The sequence below is a fragment of the Natator depressus genome, chromosome 7, assembly GCF_965152275.1.
Source record: "Natator depressus isolate rNatDep1 chromosome 7, rNatDep2.hap1, whole genome shotgun sequence".
Classification (NCBI taxonomy): domain Eukaryota; kingdom Metazoa; phylum Chordata; order Testudines; family Cheloniidae; genus Natator; species Natator depressus.
The window spans coordinates 46,240,217-46,261,245 of record NC_134240.1 but is presented as its reverse complement, the minus strand read 5'-3'; the positions used below and the strand labels follow the sequence as shown (position 1 = coordinate 46,261,245).

Sequence of the window (21,029 nt, the reverse complement as noted above, 5' to 3'; positions counted from 1 at the left end):
GGAGATGTTCAGCAGCACTCTGGGTTAACCTAGCCCACTGGAGTCAGCGCGAACACTCCCACCGATTTCTGAGTTAGGCCATAATGAGGCTGGTTCTCCACTCATCTTCACCAGTGCTATTCTGGTATCCAGTGCAGCTGGGATGCTCCGGCTTACTTGGGTGCAAGTGAAAGGAGAGGCAGCCCCATCAGTATCTCTGTTTGCAAGCCCAGCCTGATCAGCCCTGAAACATTTTATGATCCTTACATAGGAAGGACAGGTAGCCCACTGGTGAGCATGTTACGACTCCCCATCGTTGCCAATCCACAGAGGATGTGAGCCATTACAGCCCACAACCACAAGGCATGGGCTCTTTAGCTCAACCTGTAGCAGCTTATGCTTTTAGCCCCCAAGGTCCCCAGTTCAATCCCCTAGTACTTCGGCCAAGATAGCAGCCATCACAGATGCACAGCAAAAAGAGATAGGATGGGATTAGATTTCATTCAGCTGTCAGGTTTATGCATGGTGAGCCATTTCCTTGAGACAGCGGAGCTGGGTTGGTGACAAAACAGCTTCTGTTTGAATTAGGTCCTAGAAGCGCGGTACCAAAAGTTATTCTTCTTAAAAGAAATTCAAAATATTTTCCTGAAATAAGAGGTCATCTCAAGTAACCTTGATTAAGAGAGAAAAATCTACCTTCATGTCCTAGGGAAATAGACAGACACTTCCTTATTGCTAGAGGAACGGAATACAATTTGGAAGAATGCTGACAGTCCGTTTCCATCTGTATCTCTGCTCCGAACCTTAAATTCTCACTGCATAAAGCACTACGGATGCCAGTCGCTTCAACGGTGAGTCAAGTGATTCCTACCAGAACACTGATATAGGGCCATATCCAGCCTGGGCTAAGCCTGGGAGTTTCAGGTCTCCAGCCCCATGGTTTGTAAAGCTTTGAGACACAGTGCTAGGGCCAGGCTATCACAAATGCTGGCTGTTTAGCTGCATTGCCTTCCCGTGATTGTGAGCACAGCTGGACACCTGATTCACGTGCTGGAAACCTCAGCTTTTCCACCCTTCGGTGGGGGTGGTGCCATGCGATGCATTCAGCTCCTGTGATTCTCAGTTATTCAGCAATCATAGGAGACCACTCTATGTTCCTCTCAACCTGGGAGATGGGTTGGGTAATAGCATGTGGACCCTTTGTACCTCTAGATCACTGTTCCCATGTGAAGGCTTTTCAGCGACCTGTGTGGAATGGGTTGGTGGGGTCAGTCCAGTTCCTAGCAGGGTGGGGTCCACTTCACAGGAGCCACCATCAAAATTGACATGGGGCGAACAGGCTATGAAGGCTCCTCTCCCAGCTCTGGGACTGGCCCCCTTCAGGCTGAGGGGCCTTGTGGGGAAGTTTGACCACCCTGTGGATAAATAGAGGCCCTCAGACTTAAAGGCTGGGACCTTTCCTACAACTGTTTATATTCACTTAAAGAAAGCAGGCTGCCTCTGGAGCTCTCGCCTCATCCCCGCAGCATGTGACGCCGAGTGCTTTGCCGGGGGAAGAAGGCGTTCTAAGGACTCCGTCTAAACCTGTCGGCTGTGATGAATGTCTGTTTTCTTTTGGCTGAATTACGGCGTTTGGAGAGAGGCCCTCCGCGGCTGCTCGTCTTGCGTCAGTGTGGCGTGAGCTACATGCTCTTCTCGGGCAAGAGGGCTCTACTGGCAGGTGTGGAAACCCAACAGCAGCAGCATTTAGAACAAAAGTCACTTGTTCTGCTCCCACCGTCCCTGTTTTTGAGGCCTCTCTTCCTTGCTACCCAATGGGCAGGAGAGAAAGATCCTAAAATGGCTGGTAAGTAACTCCCACCAGTCATCTGCTTGTATTTTTCTGTCCTCTGGAAGCTTAGAGACTTCTGGACAGACAAATCAACCAGCAGCAAGAAAATGATGGCAAGAGAGCAATGATGCATAGCAGTCCAGGGGAATGAGACTCTACAGGTGAAATCCTGACCCACATCAAAGCTATTGGCAAAACTCCCATTAATGTCACTGGAACCAGGATTCCCCCCGCCGCATTTCTAACTGCTTGGTTACCATATATTGACACAACCTCTTCATTCTTAATGGCTGGTTGCCATTCCTTAGCCTGTTCTGATTGGTCAATTGCTGTTGCACTAACTCACTGGAAGAGGCTTTGATCAGATCTTCCGCTGAAGGGAATAGTCATACGGCTCTGATGAGTTCAGTAGAGATACGCTGATTTACATCAGCTGAGGATCTGGCCTACAGTTGTTTTTTTAACTTGGGAAATAAAGGTATCACAATCCAACAACTTGTACAAAGGCGTGCTCATCTCTGAACCCATTCAGTCTGTGAGCATGAAGAAACCTGGAAATCAATATACCTACTGGACAATAGCTTGGGAACACTGTTCAATAGGAAAACAGCCCACACAGTGTATCAGCTGGGCAGGCCAGTTTCTAAAACACAAGAACCAACCGAGACCTCAGTTCTAATCTCCAGCTGAACCAATCAGAACCTTCTATTACATGTGGGTAAGTAGCCCATTCCCAAACCAGTATAGGACTGCCACTTTGGCTGAAATCCTTCAATCTCATCTGAACCAGCTTGTATCTTTATAATGTACTAGTTCTGGGGTTCCGTTAGGGTTGGAATCCATGCTTGTTGGGGAGAGGGTATTGGTTAATCAAAACAAAGGCAAAAGGGCTGAAGGATTAGCCTTTGGAGGGAGAAGGACAGGGTTGGTGAAGGAAGGAGAAGGGAGACCTCAGATCATTTGGATATGGATCTGAAACTCGGAGAGATTCTCAGAACCAACCCTCCAGCCTTTCTGAGCCTCGCCTCTTCTTGTTACCAGCAGCAGATCCCAGACGAGACCGGGTTCTGTTTCAGCCCCAGAACCTCTGCCGAACAGGGAGAAAAGCAGCCAGAAGTTGATGAGAAGAACAAAACCATAAGGAAACTGCAGCAGCAAAAAGCAAACATGAACTGTGGATTGGTGAGTAGGGAATACAGGGGAAATGGATAAACGTGTAAATCCTGGGCAAACGCAAGAGGGGAGCAGCAGCAGGCCTTTGATGTGCCTGCCTGTGAAGCTAGTGGAAAGAGTTAATCCCACACAAACAACAAATCCAAGGCAATGATGATAGTTTTAACACAAAAAACCTGACTCACCCACTCCCAGCATGAGCATCACTGGGAAGATGAAAGTATTTTTAACTCCACCCGTACAAGCAGCAGTCAGGTCGGATGAGCCTGGCTTATCTGGAGCTGCTAGTGGCTGGTGAATTCCATGAAGCCAATGTCAGAACTCACTGCCACCCCCACATGCTCCACTCCAAGATGGCAGGAGCCCCGATCTCCCTACTCTACTGAGTACACAGATGCTGAGCCGCCCTTTTGTAGTCCAACTGTTGGTTTCTCAGCCTCTCTGCTGTTTATTTTTCCTCAGAAAAAGTCTCTCAAATAGCAAGGGCTAGGGGAACGGAGAAGGGCCGCCCCAGGGCCTGGATCCACTGGTGAGAGCTTGCAAAATAAACATGTGGAGGCCGAACTGAGTGACAGCCACTCCTGGGAGCAATTAACTTTGGGATGGACTATCAACAAGGGGTTCTCTTGCCCCCTCACTCCCTCCAGGGTCTCAAATCGTGGTTTTAAAATAACCATTTGTAAGGAGCAGGGGGAAGAGTCAGGGAATCAGAGAACTGAAATCTGCCAAACACCCTCCAATAACGAATTCAGCCTTTCCCACCAGCTTCTTGCTGCTCACTAAGGACCATGTACTGCTCCTTATGGCCAGGAGCCAAAGGCCACTGAAGCCAATGGAAAGGCTCCTATTGACCTAAATGGCCTTTGGATCAAGATTTAAGCATGCGATGCACATCACTCCTCAGGGTTCAGCAGGTGAGAGGAGATTTAGTCCACTCCCTGTGCTGGTTCAGTACTACACCCTGCCCCCATCTCCCCAGCCAAGACCACTCACCATCTCATGCACAGCTGTTCTGATGGGTAGACACCAAAACTACCCACAGCTGAGAATGCCCCAGCTCATGCTATGGGATATTGCAGTGTGTAATGCATGTACGGACGGTGAAGAAAAACGGTGTGCCCACACTGTATTCAGGAAGTGTGACTGCAGCATGTGTGAGCTCAAAGCTAGCTCAGGTATATTTACACAGGCTGCAATCAGATCTCCCGACTGCAGTGTAGACACATCCAAAGACTGGCTTCTGCTCTGCATTCACACTAAGCAAACTGCTTTCCATGTACACAATTCCAAACTGTTCTGCTGCCAGTTCTGTAGTTAAAGCCCTGGACTGGGATTCGGGAGATCCGAGTTCAGTTCCAGGCTCCTTGTATGACCCTGAGCCAGTCACTTAGTCTCTCTGTGCCTCCGTTTCCCCATCTGTAACATGGGGATAATAATCTTTTCCTGCCTCAAAGGGGCTTTGTGAGGATCAATCCATTAATGTTGGTGAAGAGCCCAGATGTGACAGTGACAGGGGCCATATAAGAACCTAGATGTGAGCCCAGAAAGGAAAAGTGACTTGTCCGAGGTCACACAGGGTGAGCTGTGACTACACCATCCAGGTTCTATGCACTATCCCCCAGACACGTCCCCTACCAATGGGAAGGGGAACCACAGCCCCGAATATAGAAACAGACACCACCTCTTCAACTTCACAAACCCAGGACAAGGCCTAGTCGTCAACTGCTTGTTATAGTCTGCAGTCAGACACATAACAGAGGGACTCCGCCCCAGAAGCAGTAGCTGCTCAGGAAGGACAAGAAGGGCTATCACACACAAGGAGAATCCTGCTAGGGCGGCCCAATCATTGTTTAGTGACCAGGCAGAGTTGAAGGGGCCAAACAGGAGCCGAGATCTGCTGGGGCCCACTCAGGACATGGGCCTTGTCAGCTGGGAAGCCAAGGATGCAGGAAAAGGGCCCAGAACAGGACATAACACTCCCTCCCGTTTCCAGGGATGGAGTGTTATGGAAGAAGGGGGCCGAGGGAGAGGCATAAATAACCCCTTTATCGCCTTCTTTGACAGCTAGAAGCGCGTGGAAAAATAAGTCAGCACAGCCAAGGTGAAATCCAGAGCGACTCCATCAGGAGATTTTAGGAGGAGCAGAGCAACTTACCGTTGGGTCCTTTCCCTTCTGAAAACACTCCTCCTTCTGTCCAGGGAGAGGCGGCCAGGAAATCTGAAACAGAAGACAGGAACCTGAGGCCAAGTCACTCTGGGGACACAAGCAAGGGGGGGACTGAGGGAACTGGGATGAGGGGAAGTTTTGGGGGGCAGTGCCCCTTGGGAATCCACTTCCTCTAAGCGGTCGCCCTAGAAGAATCAGGGATGTTAGGACGTCAGGGCATTCAGCCTCCTTCAGATGGCTCTGATTTCTGGATTGGGGCAGCGTATCTGGACACAAAAGCTCTTCACATCTTAATCTTCCCTGACAGCCGAGGGAAGTGTCTCACTGCTCGTAAACGTTAAGCATTAATAGAGCAGGCTGCAGGTGGGGGTAACACAGGCAGAGGGTGGGCAGGGTTCCCTCCCCAGTGCACCCTAATCCCGACCTGCAGCCCCCCCCGCTAGTCTAATTTTGGGATCCCAGCCCCCTCTTCCCCAATTTTTGGTCAGAATTTGCTTTCACTTCCACAAGGATGTGGATTGGAGGATGGTGTGGATTGCACTCTCAGCAAATTTGCGGATGATACTAAACTGGGAGGAGTGGTAGATACGCTGGAGGGGAGGGATAGGATACAGAAGGACCTAGACAAATTGGAGGATTGGGCCAAAAGAAATCTGATGAGGTTCAATAAGGATAAGTGCAGGGTCCTACACTTAGGATGGAAGAATCCAATGCACCGCTACAGACTAGGGACCGAATGGCTAGGCAGCAGTTCTGCGGAAAAGGACCTAGGGGTGACAGTGGACAAGAAGCTGGATATGAGTCAGCAGCGTGCCCTTGTTGCCAAGAAGGCCAATGGCATTTTGGGATGTATAAGTAGGGGCATAGCGAGCAGATCGAGGGACGTGATCGTTCCCCTCTATTCGACATTGGTGAGGCCTCATCTGGAGTACTGTGTCCAGTTTTGGGCCCCACACTACAAGAAGGATGTGGATAAATTGGAGAGAGTCCAGCGAAGGGCAACAAAAATGATTAGGGGTCTAGAGCACATGACTTATGAGGAGAGGCTGAGGGAGCTGGGATTGTTTAGTCTGCAGAAGAGAAGAATGAGGGGGGATTTGATAGCTGCTTTCAACTACCTGAAAGGGGGTTCCAAAGAGGATGGCTCTAGACTGTTCTCAATGGTAGCAGATGACAGAACGAGGAGTAATGGTCTCAAGTTGCAATGGGGGAGGTTTAGATTGGATATTAGGAAAAACTTTTTCACTAAGAGGGTGGTGAAACACTGGAATGCGTTACCTAGGGAGGTGGTAGAATCTCCTTCCTTAGAGGTTTTTAAGGTCAGGCTTGACAAAGCCCTGGCTGGGATGATTTAACTGGGAATTGGTCCTGCTTCGAGCAGGGGGTTGGACTAGATGACCTTCTGGGGTCCCTTCCAACCCTGATATTCTATGATTCTATGAAGTGTAAGCCTGGCTTCAGTGGAAGGACCCCAGATTTACACTGGTGTAACTAGAATCACTCTTTGTCTGTAACTCTAGCAGATAGTTATCCTAGCCACTGAGGGCTTTGAAAGTGTCTCTTACAGTAACCTCACTGATGCTGCTTGGCAGAGGAATCTGGATAAACAAGAGACTTGTTCTTAAAAAAGATTAGAGTCCCTGCTGATCTTCCCATCTCCCCAGGGGAGGTCTCACCCCCTCACAGCCACAGGTCTAGAGCTAGAGACACACAGTATGGTTTATCTTTTGCTATTTGTCCAAATAAAGCCAAAGTTACAGCTGGCAAAGACACCAGCTGAACCGAGAAGGCTGAGCCACTTAGAGAGCCCCTTACATGGTGTGTTTCATCTCTTGGGCTCAAAAAATGGAAAGACCGATTTACAAAGATGAGTCAGTTTCATTACTCCCCTGTCGACATGTGGGGAAACTGAGGCACGAGGTGGGGCTGTGACTCATCCCAGGTCCCCCAGCGGAACTGTGCCAGGTTTTTCAAGGCCCAGTTGGCTGTCCTGCCCACAGAATGCTAAGGGATAATTAAACTACCTGGAATATTAGCCTGGTTTGGAGCTTCAGTAAAACAATTCACTGCCGTAATAACAGCAACACTCTCCATTTATACCGAGCTTGTTATCCAAAGTAGGGCACCACTGCTCCTGTTTTACACATGTGCCAAAAGCCCCACAGCAAGTCAGTGACAGATCTGGGCATAGAACCCAGGAGTCCTAGCTCCCCATTCTCAGTGCTAACCACTGTGCCTTACTGCCATCCCAGAAAGGGCCAGTCTGAACCACAGGAAAGTGTCAGTGTGTGTGTCTAACATATAGGTTTGCGGGGGCGGGTGTGTGTGAGCGGGGCCTGGGCATGAAGCGTGAGCATCTTAAGGTGAGGGGTGACTGTATGAATCTCTCATGTGCTCCGAGTGCCCCCGCCTGTGTGTTTGCACCAGAACCCTGCATCTGCGGCAAAGGGCTGGATGCATCTGAACGGAGGCTTTGTGCGTGGTGGGAGCGTGTCAGCGTGGGTACGGGGTGGCGTGTCTTTCCTTGCAGGGTCTGCGTGTGTACTGACGTGCACGTACTGGTGAGCTAGAGAGAGGGCATGTGTGTGTGACGAGGTGGGTGCCTGATGGGTGAGGCAGACTGTGTGCAAGAGCGCATCCTCCCCCTGCCAGGCCTGCTGGCACCCTCGTGGGCGCCTCCACCGCTCAGATAGAGGGCAGGCAGGGGACACAAGCCCTTGACCTTTTCTCGGTGTCATTACAGAGACACTGAATTTCCCTTCTCTGCTGCACACAGTCAGCGAGGCAGGGCTGTGGGGGCCGCTCCAGCTCTCAGCTTGGCCTGACAGGGTTTCCGAGAGGCTGCGGTCACTGTCCTCAGGCAGGAATCCCCTGTGCTAACAGCCCTGCTGTAGGAGAGGCAAGGAAAGCTGTTGGGTGAGGAGAAGCCCACGCGCCCCAGGGGAAGTGGGAATGGGGGCCCAGTTACCAGGCCAAGACACAACACCTTTCAATGTGGGGCTAAGGGCCTCGATCTCTCTGCCGGTCTCTAGTCCGAGCCATCTTCCCTACCCACCCTGCCATTTCCTGTGGGCTCAGGGATTCAGATGCAGCCCTCGGGAGCAGAGGGGTGTCCAGATTGGGCTGATGGCCTGCCATGTGATTCTATGTGGCAGATGAGCTCGAGCACAGTAGAGGGGAGTTAGTCCTGCCTGGCAGGGAATCCAGACTCCCGGGTCTCCTTGCAGGAACGCGCACAGCACCTGGCAGGGGTGGGGTTTCTCCCTGGCACAGCGATTGCATTGCTGCCACCAACTTCTCCCCTTCAAACTGCCCCTCTGAGCCCCTGAAATGCAAAGCACTGCCTCTCCTTCCCCGCTGCCTGCCTGTGGTGTCATTCCGTGGCACTAGTTTGGAGTATACCAGCTTTGGAAGGAGCTGGAGGATCCCGATACCTGGATCAGCAATGACCAGGCACTCTGTGGACCAGGCATGTGCTTAGCCTCTGGACAAGGGCCTGGCAACCCCAGCCTCTGACAGTCAGGCTGCATCACAAACGGACACCAGCCTGAAGATTACACTAGCAAGCACTGCACTGATGGGTCTCTGTCTCCATGGGCTTCCGATCAGATTGTCCCGTCAACAGGCTCCATCTCTTACCCATGTGCGTCATCTTCCTCTGGGGCGAAGGAGGGATTCGCTCCATGCTTACTCACTGATCTCCCTGCCCCAGCATACTGCTCTGCTGACGGACCTCAGTCTGTACCGAGGAGGATGGCACTTCCCACCCCCATGCCCCAAAAGTCAGGTTCGGGGGGTTCCGCCCCCACACTGGCCTCCTTCTGTGCCCCTAGGAGCCAGAGGAGAATTGGCTCAGTTATGCCTGATGACCACAGCGAGAGCGGTCATCAAGCCAACTGCTTGCATCAGCACTCTGTAGACAGAGGAGTACGCCAGGGGTCAGCATTGATTGTAACGCCAGGCCTGCTTGACTCCTTGTTGGCTGCGGAGAAGTCCAGACCCCAAATCTGGACCTCCGCTACCCAGTTCAAATCTCTCCCTAGAGCGGGCTGTAACAGAGCCTCCAAAACCAAGCATCCCTAGACTCCAGGGCAGTTCATACACGGATCCAATCAGGAGCCAAACTTCCCAACTGGGCACCAGCTCTCGTCAGTCCCTAGGGAAGGGTTTTCCATTTGGATCATACACCCAAAGGCTCAGCTGATTATCCACCCACTATCCCAGCTCTTTGGTCTCTTTGGTCTGCAGACAGGGGCTGGAAATCTCATGAGAACAGTCTCTCTTGTGAAACTGGCAGCACCCCTGGCTTCTAAAAGGGCTGGAATAGCCTGTCTCTCTGCATTGTGTCACATTAGCCTCCATGCCTGGCCTGGATCTGGAGGTGCAGAGCCATATGCATGAAAAGGAGAGAGCAATACGTCCCCCTACCGTGGAGATATAGATACAGAAGGCAGTAAATAAGGACCTCATCTGCTCATCGGCTGAGAGAGGGACGGATCAGAACTCATCAGGTGAGAGCCGGTGGGGCACAGAGAGGGTGGGAGCAGAAGTCTCAGTTAACAACGTTATTTTATGTCTATTAGTAGAGACCTTGGCCCCTGGGCTGTTAAAACAATCCTGCTTCCGTCCAAAAATGCCTTCAGCCCACTTAGCTGCGAGGGAGTCACTGCGATAAGGTAGCGTCTATTTATTTATTCTCATAACGTGGTTGAAAAGAGTGGACGTAGCTGGGTTGCCAATGTCAGACGCCTATGGCTCATAATTCAATCTGTGTCAGGCCCCGGGCTCACAGGAAGAGGAGGAAATGAGATCCAATTACGCTGACTTCCCTTGGGGACCCTCCCTCTCGCTCTGTTTCTTACAGGAGTGGGGAGGGGAACTCGTACGCTGACTGATGGGGAGGTTTTCTCCGGTCTCCCCATCCAGAGGAGAGCACGCTGGCTGATAGGCCTCACCACACTCCTGTCAGCAGGTCTTCAAGAGGGGGTTTGGGGACAGAGGGGGGAGGCATATAGTGTGGTTATGGTCCAAGGATCTAATCCAGGGGAAGAGACGGGACTGGGCTGGGGCACAAGCCCCCTGCTCCCCTCTGGGGGGGAACCTGGGGAGAACAGCTGAAAGACCCTTTGATCCAGCTTACACTCAGCGGGCTATGTGGCGATCTAAGCCAACATGCCAATCAAAGCTCAGTAGGGACAGAGCATCAAGGGAAGCAGTGCCACAGAGCCATATGGGAGAGGGATCCGTTGTGCATTAAAAGCAATGAGCCCACGCTGTAAAGTCTGGGGAATTTCAGAGACTGGAGTTGGGGCCCCCCCTTAGCGTAGGGAAATCTGCAGCGTGGGAGGCAGGGCACGCACTCGGTAGCAAAGGGAGCGTTTGGGAAGAACTGGCGCATCACTGTGCATTGAGGGTGGGTTTTTCAAAGTAACCTAACTCTGCTCACACTGACGTCAAAGAGTTTTACCATGGAATCCGACAGGAGCCAAGCTAGGCCAAGGCTGAGCGCTTTGGAAAACCACAGCCCTAAACAACTACTGGACCCAACCTAAACCAATGGGAGCAGTGACAGGAGACAGGGGATGCTCATGTGGGCAGGAGACCCCCTGGATAGCCATCAAAACCCAGGCACAAAACGGGGCAACGAGCCACCATCCTGCTGTGCCTCCAGCGCAGACTGAAAGACTGGTGGGGTGCAATCCTGGGCCCACTGAACTCAAGGGCAAAGCTTCCATTGGCTTCACTGGGGCCAGGATTTCGCCATGGCATCTCAGAATTGCCTGCCCTAATGTCCCCACTTTCTTGTTTTCCGTCCCCACCTGCACGGATTTTACCTTTGGCCCCATCATCGAATGGGCTAATTTGTCCTAAGGGTTCCATTGATCGCCAGTCTGTGCTTCCATGCTGCTGATTACAGTTCATTGCAGGCTGCACGCTTTCCCATACGTGCCCCCAAATTCCATTAGGTGCGATGTTTCCGGCCCCTCTTTAATGAGCTCTGCCTGGGGTCCAGTGCTCCTGGAAGATCCCTGGCACTACTCCTGACCTGCCCGCCCCATCCTATTCCAGTTCTAGCCTCCCCACAGCTCTGCCAGTGCACCTCAGTCCCGATCCCTGGCCCAGTCTTTGGCCACCGCGCCTGGCCCGTCCACACCAGCCCAGCCCTGCGCCACATGCATTATGTGTGCTGTGTGGAGCGACGCTGCCCTGCTCACCCACATAGGTGCGGAGAGATTGGGTGTTACCTCCTTGGCGTCCATGCCGGGCTGATCCAGCCACAGAGAGTAGAGTGTATCTTTTCCCCCGACGAAGAGCCGGTCGCGGTATTCGTCCAGATACAGGGAGCGGAAGTCTGGGAAGCCCCGGTGGCCGAGGAACAGCTTTGAGCGGTTAGCAGCCAAAAGATCTGAAGGCAGAGAACAAGGAGAATCTACTTGTGATGTCACAGCACATGAGGGGCAGGGAAGGCGGGGACACAGCGCAGATCCCCAACTCTAACCTGTCTGCAAAACCAGCACAATCATGCCTGGCTCACTTACCCCCAGGAAGCTCCATTATAGCCAAGTACGACAGCCTCAGGGCTGCTCTAACTTACCCTCTGTTTCCCCTGGCCCACTGTGTGCCCTAAATAGTAGAGAACAGACGTAGTGTAATGCATTCAGGCCATACCCTTGGCATGCCCCCAATTTGCCACCTGTGCTGGAGGCTGGGAGGGGGCCAGTGTAGACTGCCCCCCCCAGCTCTACTCTGATTCCAGGGCTGTTTCTGCCCACTTTAAGGTCTCTTTATGCTGCTGCCGTTGGTCATTGCTGCACTGCAGCTAGAGACCCAGATGTCTTCTCTTGCCAGGGCATCCCTGACTGGGATAGGCGAACCGAGTTGGATCTGAGCCTCGACCCCAAAACTCCAACTTGAGCCATTTGGGTCCAGCTCCTGCCAGGACTGGGATCAGTAGAAAGCCATGTCAAAGGCATGGCCAGCCTGTTTGCAGCCCTAAGAGTTTCACATAAGGCCCTGCCCTTGGGGGTTCTCCCCACCCTTTGGGGTTCACCCTTTGTTAGTTTCACACCCAGCCCAGAGCACCAGGCCCTCGGTGCAGCTGGGAGTGCTCACCGCACTTAGTGGGAGGAGCTGGACGGAGCCATCGTCAGCCGGGAGTGAGGACAGGAGGGAAATTTACTGCTGATAAAAGCCCTGAAGATAAATGTCCTGTAAAGAGTCTGTCAGCGCATCAGCAATTAAACTCCCCACCGCAGACAGCCCAGAGCACAGGACAACCCCAGGGGCTGCTGGGAAGAGGCTCTGCAGGCCAGGAGTGTGAGGAGACCATTGCGAGGGAGAAGATGACAATGCATCGAGAGAGGGGTAATGGGCTGCCTGGGGCGGGAGGAATGGAGAAAGGAATTGCCCACTCAGTATAAACCCACGTGCCCGCTGCTGCCAGCCCCACGCTGCTCCCATACGCCAGGCAAGAGGATACAATTCACTCACAACCCCCCCCCCCCCACACACACACACACACACACAACTCCCAGCTACACATACAGGGCATCTGTGCTGTGCACACTTATGTATTAACCTTACCAGGGCCATAAATCCTGCCCCTTGCAGCACCTCCTAGTGACCCAGAGCACTGGCACACCCTATGAATGTGCCCCCGGCCCTGACTCCTCCTGGGAGGAATTACTCCTCAGTCCCTCGCCCTCCAGGTCAGGATAACACCACACCACCCCCCAGGATCTGCCACCTCCTTAGACACACGCATGGCATCTTCTGTTGCCATGGCACTACCATGCGTATGCCAGTCAAGGGAAGTAACTAACATACAAGTTGGGGATCGGATGAGACATGCCTGAGCTCCGTTTAAAGACCAATTAGATGGAGAACCTCTCTGCGTATATGCAGACACGTTCACTGAACAGATCCTTACTCACACAAAACTACAACGCAATAAAAGTGAATGCTCCTGTCCCCAGCTAGAGCTCAGCACAGTCCCGATGGGGCATTCTTGTGCCCCCATTGGAGCAGCTGGGGGATGGAGTGGAGGGAGAAGGCCCTGCTGTGTTCTGTTCTGCCTTGCTGCCTGGCATGGGCTCCCCAGTGCATTCCTTTTGCATAATGAGTGAAAAAACCAGCATCCTAGAGATTAGGCATCTGGAGCCTGTGGTGTATTATAACAACCCAGGAATTGGGACTGCGGAAGGAAAGACAGAGACTTGAGGTTTGCCACAAACGAGCCACTTGCCAAAGACAGACCCAGCCAGCTCCCATTAAGGATCCTAGTTGACCAGGCATTTCCTGTACCAAGAAGTACAGCAACTGGGACGCCGGCTAGAGGGCATTCAGAACACCAGCTGTACACAAGAACCTGTGCAGGAACCTGAAGCACAGAAGTAACCAATGGATGGGAATGGAGCAGGGGTGCTCCCGGGAGACTTGAAGGTCTTCCTCCTGACCCCACCCTTCCTCTCGTTCTGCTCCTTTGGCCCAGTGGCTTTACAGCAAGCTGGCAGTACCTCTGAGGGAATCCACACTCAGATGGCAATTTTCCAGTCCTCTGCTAGTCCTTATTCCCTCCAGGACACAGGAAGGGGAACAGGCTGCGTTCGGCACGATGGGTGTTACACGGACCGGGTGGACTCACTGTGAATACGTGGCTTACGGTCTCTGTACACTCCATCCTTTGGAATAAGGGTCAGGGTGGGAAGGAATGATGGGTAAGAAGCAGATGTGGGGAGCTGGGAGAAGGAAGGGGGAAGAGGAGCTGGAGAGAACAGGGAGAGGTTGAGTAGAGGAGTCAGAGAAGGTAGGGCAAGACTGACATGTAGCACGTCAAAGGAAAGCTCAGTTGGCAACACCACTATGCCACGCTGATACTGCCTGGGACAGACCATGTCCTGCTCCCTGGAGTTTTCCTGTCATTCTTCTGCCACCAAGTGCACCCCACTGAGGGAAGGGGATTGGAGGGACAGGTCCTGGCAGCTGAAGAGCACGTGTGTTATGGCGGCACACCTGTTCTGAACGGGGGTGGAGGTGAAGAAAGGGGTGCAGATTGTGACGCCAAGTGACCTTCACAGAATCACAGCTCGGGGTGGGGGCAGGGAGACTTATCGGAGGCATGTCTCCGCCGTGTGGTGCGTACATTTACAATTAGATAAACTGAGAGAGCAGGATCTTGGCACCAGGCCCCGGGCTCAGGAGACAGAGGTGCTAGTTTCCAGCCACTCTCTCCTTGTTCCTCAGTTATTCCTGGTCAGCTCAGGACACAGGCACACAGGAGCAGCTACAGGCCACCTTCCTGCGCCAGCACCTTGGGAAGGGAGCCAGCAGGGCTGTTCTATCTGAGGAAGAACTTCACATTAAGAGTCTCTGAGGTCATAATGCCCATCAAAAGGCCTCCCCGAATTCCCACACAGGAGTTTAGAGCAACCGGAGCAGAGAGAGGTTCAGAAGAGCCCATGCAGGCTCCCCCACACTCTCTATGACCACGTTGGCAATGGTTCAGTCCCATCCACACTAGTTCACCACCAGCTGATGGGGGAGTTGGGGAGGATCCATGACTGAGAACCACAGTTATCAGTAGAGGATTTTCCTGGGGAGTGACAGCCATTGGCAGTAGTGCATCAGTTCTCTGGAGGTTTCCAGCCAACCTAGACGTGTTCAGCAAATCCCCAATTCTTTCTTTTAATACCACATCTAAGGGCATCAATTAAAGGTCCCCGTTAACCTGAGATCCCGTACCCAAGTCTCTTCTTGATTTTTCTCTTTTCACATAGCCAGCGCTAGCTTTGGACAAGGACTAAAGCTAGCCTGACCTCTGCTGTTATCTATCTCATCCAGTCCAATCTAAATTCCATGCCGACAGCTGTTTTAAAAGAACATTAAAGTTGCAAAGTGAATCACGCAAGAAGTCAAGAAATGCCAGAATTCAGGTTGTCTATATGCAACCTTAGCTTTGCCCTTTGTACGTATGCATTACAAGAAAGTCTTCAACTACACAATCTCATACTATTTTTTCCCCAGGGCCCCTGCCGCATTCACTACACAGGTTGCACAGTGTAGTGAATGAGGAAGCTATTGACTGGTGCATTCACTACACAACCCTGAGTCACCCAGCGTAGCCCCTGAGGGCCCATATATGCTCACATTAAGGTAACTTCAGATTTGCTCCATATTTATCCTGTGGCAATAGCAAATACAAAGATAAGGCCATGAGCCACAGGACCCTGTCTCATTCACTTCATGCCCTGCCTCCTTCTCTGCATATCACCCAGCCAATGCACTGAGGGTGAAATTCCCTCTGAGGCCTAGGCATCACTTACACCTATTTTAGGAATTAAAGAGATGCATACGCATTGTTTAGACAATCAGCATAGGGGTGAATTATACCTGGAATGAAGCAGTGGGACCTTTCATTTGCCTTCTGGTGTTTGAGCATTTAAGGTTGGCATTTGCAAGCTTTTCTCCATACCTGGAGGCTAGGAGCTTACCTTAATTTTAAAACGAGAGCCCCATATCACATGATTCCATCAGGTGAGGCCATAAGACAGGATTTCTTCATCTCTAACCTATGTGAGCTTTGCGCCTCAGAAGTTCATTGAGCAACTGGAGCAACCTCCAGCTGTGACGTCTCCACAGCAACAAGCTGTGTTGTCACCAGCAGTGGATGATGACATTGGCCTGGGGAATAAGCAGCAGGAGCAGGTTAACCCTAAAGAAACAAAGATCCCCGTTCTGGGCAATGAAGAGGGAAGAACAGGAGTGAAAATATCAGCTTTCCCAGCAGAAGTGCCTCCAAAGAGGAGAGTTTCGGCATTCTCCAGGCATCAGCAGTGCTTTAAAGATGGTCCCTTCTTGTTTAACAGTGCTGTCCCCCGCAGTAATAATTCTGTATAAACTGACCACTAAGCCCTTTATCCCCAGCTGTGTAACTGATACACACACACACACCCTCTTCTCAGTGCGCTCAGCCACTAAAAATCCTCCTGGATAAAGGAGAGGGGAGCGGAGAAGGGCTGTGAAACCAGGACTTCGCCAAATCCACCTCCAGTTTGTTAATCCCCCTCACCCACTCTGATGTCAAAGGGAAGCATGAATGGCTCCTTTGTGTATGGCTTGGAGATGTGGGCAGGGTGCCTTAGAGAGGGAGGTGGATTGATAAACTGGCCCATTTGCATCCAGGACCTGTGCTGGTTGTCCCTGAAGTGAGCTTAGGGCCGTTCTCAGCCATAATAAAAAACGATACGTGCCCAGCAGGGCTGTCAGCTGGATGCCCCATCCCCATAACACGTACCCTGAGAGGCTGCCATTTCTCAGGTTCCAGGGTGACAGTGGCGGGGTCTGTCCTATGGCTCCCAGTGACTCAAAGGAGAGGAAACCCTCCAGGATAACGGTGAGTGCATGTGGAACCAGCACCTTGTAGCGCTGAGAAAAACGCAGCTGAATCAGGACTGCTCAAGGCTCTTTTGCCAGCGTACCAGCCTTGCATGGCGTTTGCCATGGGATCTCAAAGCACTGATGGACTTATGTCTGGCCCTGCACCCAGCTGTCCTCCCTTAGCAAAGCCAAGCACCTCCTCTCCTGGATCAAACACTTCACCACTTGCTGGGTGGGGAAATCAGAGCGACCCTCCCATCACCTCTTCTGGCTTCAGGAAGAGGGTGACAACGCAGGGCCCACTGCTGCTCCCAGGAGTGGGAGCAGAGCACTAGTGTAGACAGGGTGCAGGAGGCATTGTAATCACCATATCAGCTAAGCTTACTGTAAAGAGGGCAGGACAGCGAGGTGGTTAAACTAGCTTTTTGTCTACACTAGGGCCTCCCCCCTCTGCTGCCACCCCCCAACCAAAGCAGCCCAAGAGAAATGTTCAGCATGAAAGCCTAGTACAGTCACAGCATTAGTGGGCAGAGGCCGGCGGGGGAGAAATAAGGTAATTCGGGGTCTCAGTGTGCAGTGAGCACCAGCCAGGTTCAGGGCAGCCCTGTAAAGCATTAGTTCCACAGCATAGTGATGGTAAAATAGGAGTCTGGAGTGGACAACTCCCAGGCAGGCCCCCGAGGGGGACTGTCTGCCCGGTACTGAGACCCTGCCCTGAGCGCAGGAGGCCGTAATTCACCGCAGTGACACCGAGCTCCCAGCATGGCGAGGGGAGACGGGGGTAATTTGTCATCAAGTCCTGGCGTTGTTCCACTGATGCTGGCTGACAAGGACACTGGGCCAGAGGCAGCTCCCTCCCCTGCCTTTGCTTGGGATCCTGGTCGCCTGTTTCCCCTGGGGCAGCTGGAACTATTGGATCAGGAGGAGAAACTAGGATTTTCCACAGTAATGATCATTGAGATGGACACGAGGAAACCCAGGAGGATAAAGCTCCATTGTTTCCTGCACTCAATGTCTATTTTCTAAGCAGCCCTGATAACTTAGGATTCCACCAACTGAATATTAAATTCACACCCAACTACTGCCCAGATCCAGTGCCACGGTCTCTTACCCTGAAGTCCCCAGGTGGCTCTGCCTCTCCCCTGTTGTGGTTTTGTGCAATTCTGAGAACAGCTGCCCTTTCCCACCCCACTTCCAAGTTCAATGATTTCCCAGTGAGATTATTTTCCCTGCTGTAGCAGGATCTCTGATCTGAATCAGGAGTGAAACAGGGCATCAGTTAGAGCAAGCGAGGATGGGGAAGGAAAGAGGAGGAAGAATATGGTGCTAGCCGGGACAGGCAAAGTAGGCAAAATACAATCAAAACTGGCCTGATGGGACCTCACCAGATGGGACCTCAAAGCTTTGAGTGTGTTTGGTTAATTTCTCTGTCTCATTATTTACCATTTGCATGGCCTAACTCTGCACATGGGCTCTGACTAGCAACCTGGGCCCAGATTCTGATCTCAGTTCACACTGGTGCAGACCAGGGAGAACTCCTTCGAAATCAGTGGAGTTCTAATGGTGTGGCTCCAGAAAACTAGAGATCAGCATCGTGGGTCATGTACCACTCCAGTCTGCTGGCTTGTTTGGGCAGAAATACCCACGCTGGCAGGGTGATGATACCCACAAATATTTTCACTCCTCTTAAACAGCCTCACGTACAACTAATTCTGTGCACAGCTACCCACCAACACACGCCAGTTGCTCTGCTTATCTACACACACCAAGTGCACTGAAGTTTGAGAATGCAGCTCCACATGCCTAATTCATGATGTGGAGTGACCCATACTGCCAGTCATTCGGCTCTGAGGGACGCTAGGGGCTGGAATCAATGAAATCGGCTTGGTGTTAATTACAAGCAGTAAGGTTGTTTGTGTTGCTGACACAAAACTTCCATTCTAATCCTCATTGTCAGGAGGTTTAGAACATGGCTGGGTCAGGGCTCCTTGGCCCTTCTTCTGAGAGTTATCTATTCCAATGGGAGTTAGGTGCTTAAAGATGCATGAGGGGGAAAGAGTAATGAATATTAGTCCACGAGCAATGCCTGCTCGTCTATAACCAAATTTGGAGGGATTTAGCCTGGCTTTGTCTGTTTTAAGTTAGGGAATTTTATGGCTTTCAGCTGCTTTTGAAGGGTCCCTATAACTCAACCGCACCTTGTGTTATTTTTAGATGAACCTTCTGCAGCCCATCAATGGAGCATGCAACATAAGGGCCTCTGGGTAGTTTGTAGGGAAAGGGGGAAATAATGTGCAATGCCCCCAGGTGTTTAAAAGGGTAGTTAGCACTGGGGCGTGACTGGAAAACCATTCAGTGCTCCTCCACACCATCAGAGGGGCTGTAAAACCCACTGAGTCACTGGGCAGGTGCGAGCCACGGACATCAATCAACGCACGCTGCCATAGCCCTGAAGCCAACGAGATGGAACAGTGCATGCATCTTGATCAGACCTAACTACCTTCTCTGCCTCTGGTGGCCAACTACAGAGAAACAAGGGAGGAGTCTGCTGCCCTGGGACCACACGAAGGTTCATTCCCACTGCTGGTGCAGTCTAAGCTGGCGAGAGTGGTGGACTGGAGCCCTGTCCCCAAAGCTCTCCCCTGCCAATCCCACCCCAATGCCCAAATCTCCACACTGGCTGCATCCCTTGGCGAATGAGCGCCTCCAGGCTGGGTAGCAGGGTGGGGGGAGAAGTAGCAGTCCTCCCCCATCTCCCTCCACCCACTCCAACTCTTCCCATTAACATTCCCACTCCCTAAGAGCGCCCCCCGGTAATGGCCCCTCTCCACCACATATCTGGTACGGGTTTTATAGCCTCCACGTTTTAATTCCAGTAAAAGGGCTGATATTTCACGCTTCTTTGCCAGACCCTATAAGGCAGGGCGACCCCCTGCCTGTGCCTGTCAGACAACGATTAGAATATAATGGGGAGACGGCCATTCAAACAGGCTACACATCAATGGGATCGCCGCAGCCTGCCAGCCCAACGTGGGTTACGGCCCTGTCCTGCCCGCACAGACTGCAACAGACTCTCCCTGGGGTGAGAGCCAAGGGGGTGACACCCCAGCCCTTAGCACACTGGCACAGGACTCAGTGCTGGCTCTGGATGACTGGCAGATGTTTGGGGGGTTACTGCACCTTATGTCCCATCAGAGGCCATGGTATGCCTCCATGCTGGAACCCTCTGAGGGGAGGGAGCCAGGGAACAGCTGAGAGTCCACCACATGTCCCTCACAGGCCTGACAACAGTCGGGCACTATGGGCCCTGCACTCCAGTGTGGGCCTCAGAGGTGCCCCAGGCCCCAATATAAGTAGACTCTCCAGCTTCCCCCCCGCCCCCTCATTCTCTTCTTGTTCAGCCCCGCCCCTTTCAGCCCCCCTCTTCGTCTCCCCCTTCTCCCTTTGATGAGGTTTATTTGCAGAGCCCAGTGTTCCCCCCGGTTTGTTTTCTTTAGCTGTGTCATTTATTTCCAGTTGACTCTTTGCTTATTTGCACTGGGTTGTGTAATTATTTCTCAGGAGAAGCCGTCTTGGCCCCGCCAAGGGGGGCAAAGTCACCCAATCCTGCGAGAGACACAGAGCCATTTATAACCCAGCCAGACACCCCGTCCAGGGACCACAACCCACATCCCTCCAACAAGGGCAGGTGGGAGGCAGGGCAGCAACGAGACAGCTGGAAAGAAAGAGGAAAGGCCAAGAGAGACGGGTCCCGTGGAGAGAGGGGAAGTGGCAGAAGGATTTAGAAGGGTTAGAATGGAGAGTGTGTTGACACCAACCCAGGAGGCCACAGCAGTGAGTGAACTGGCCAGCTGGCTACCTTGTCCTTGAGATGGTCCAAGGTGCCCACAAAGCTGCATTGCTTCCAACAGAGCCATTGTGGTGTCTGCATGCACTGAGGCCCTTTCAAGGCTGTTCTCTTGGACACCTGCAGTGCTTACTCCAGACCCCGCAGGCTGCTGGATCGCATGCTAACGGGTGTAGCAGGACAGGGTTAGGAGAACCAGGCGACCCAGTGCCACAGCAATGCTTGTGACTTCCCACCGCAGCTCAACTGAAGACCACAGCCCAGGCCCCATTGCACCCACTTAAGCTGGCTGTTGTGCACAGATGCAAGGTGTTGCAAGGTCAGCAGGCTCCAACTCAGGACTTTTAGCTTTTAGTGTGGACAAAGCTGCAGGAGGAGGACAGCAAGGAAGAGGGGAGATGGAGAAGAGAAGAGGTGTGAGAGAGGCAAAAATGGGAAAATAAATTGACTTTTCAACTCCCAGAGCAAAGGGTGTCCAGATTTCCGAAACCATCTGTGACACCCTGGCACCCCAATATTCACCAGTCATGTAATTAGGATGCGTTTTGTACAAAGTATGCCTTGTAAGGTATCATTCTAAAAGTCTTGATCTGCTAGACATGGATAGTTCGTTGGATTGTATGTGCTATCGTCGTAAGGGAAGTTATGAAGTTTGG

At 52.2% G+C, this 21,029-nt stretch overlaps 1 protein-coding gene across 3 annotated transcripts in view; it reads right to left on the bottom strand.

The window, feature by feature from the left end:
- Positions 1-21,029, bottom strand: part of SEMA3G (semaphorin 3G) — a 109,638-nt gene that overhangs the window by 28,238 nt on the left and 60,371 nt on the right. For all 3 annotated transcript variants that reach the window (XM_074958322.1, XM_074958319.1, XM_074958320.1), the window contains exons 2-3: positions 11,396-11,556; positions 5,139-5,201 (exon numbers count right to left, since the gene is read on the bottom strand). In XM_074958322.1, the coding sequence (XP_074814423.1) occupies positions 5,139-5,201; positions 11,396-11,556 (224 nt within the window). The remainder of the gene's footprint in view (positions 1-5,138; positions 5,202-11,395; positions 11,557-21,029) is intronic.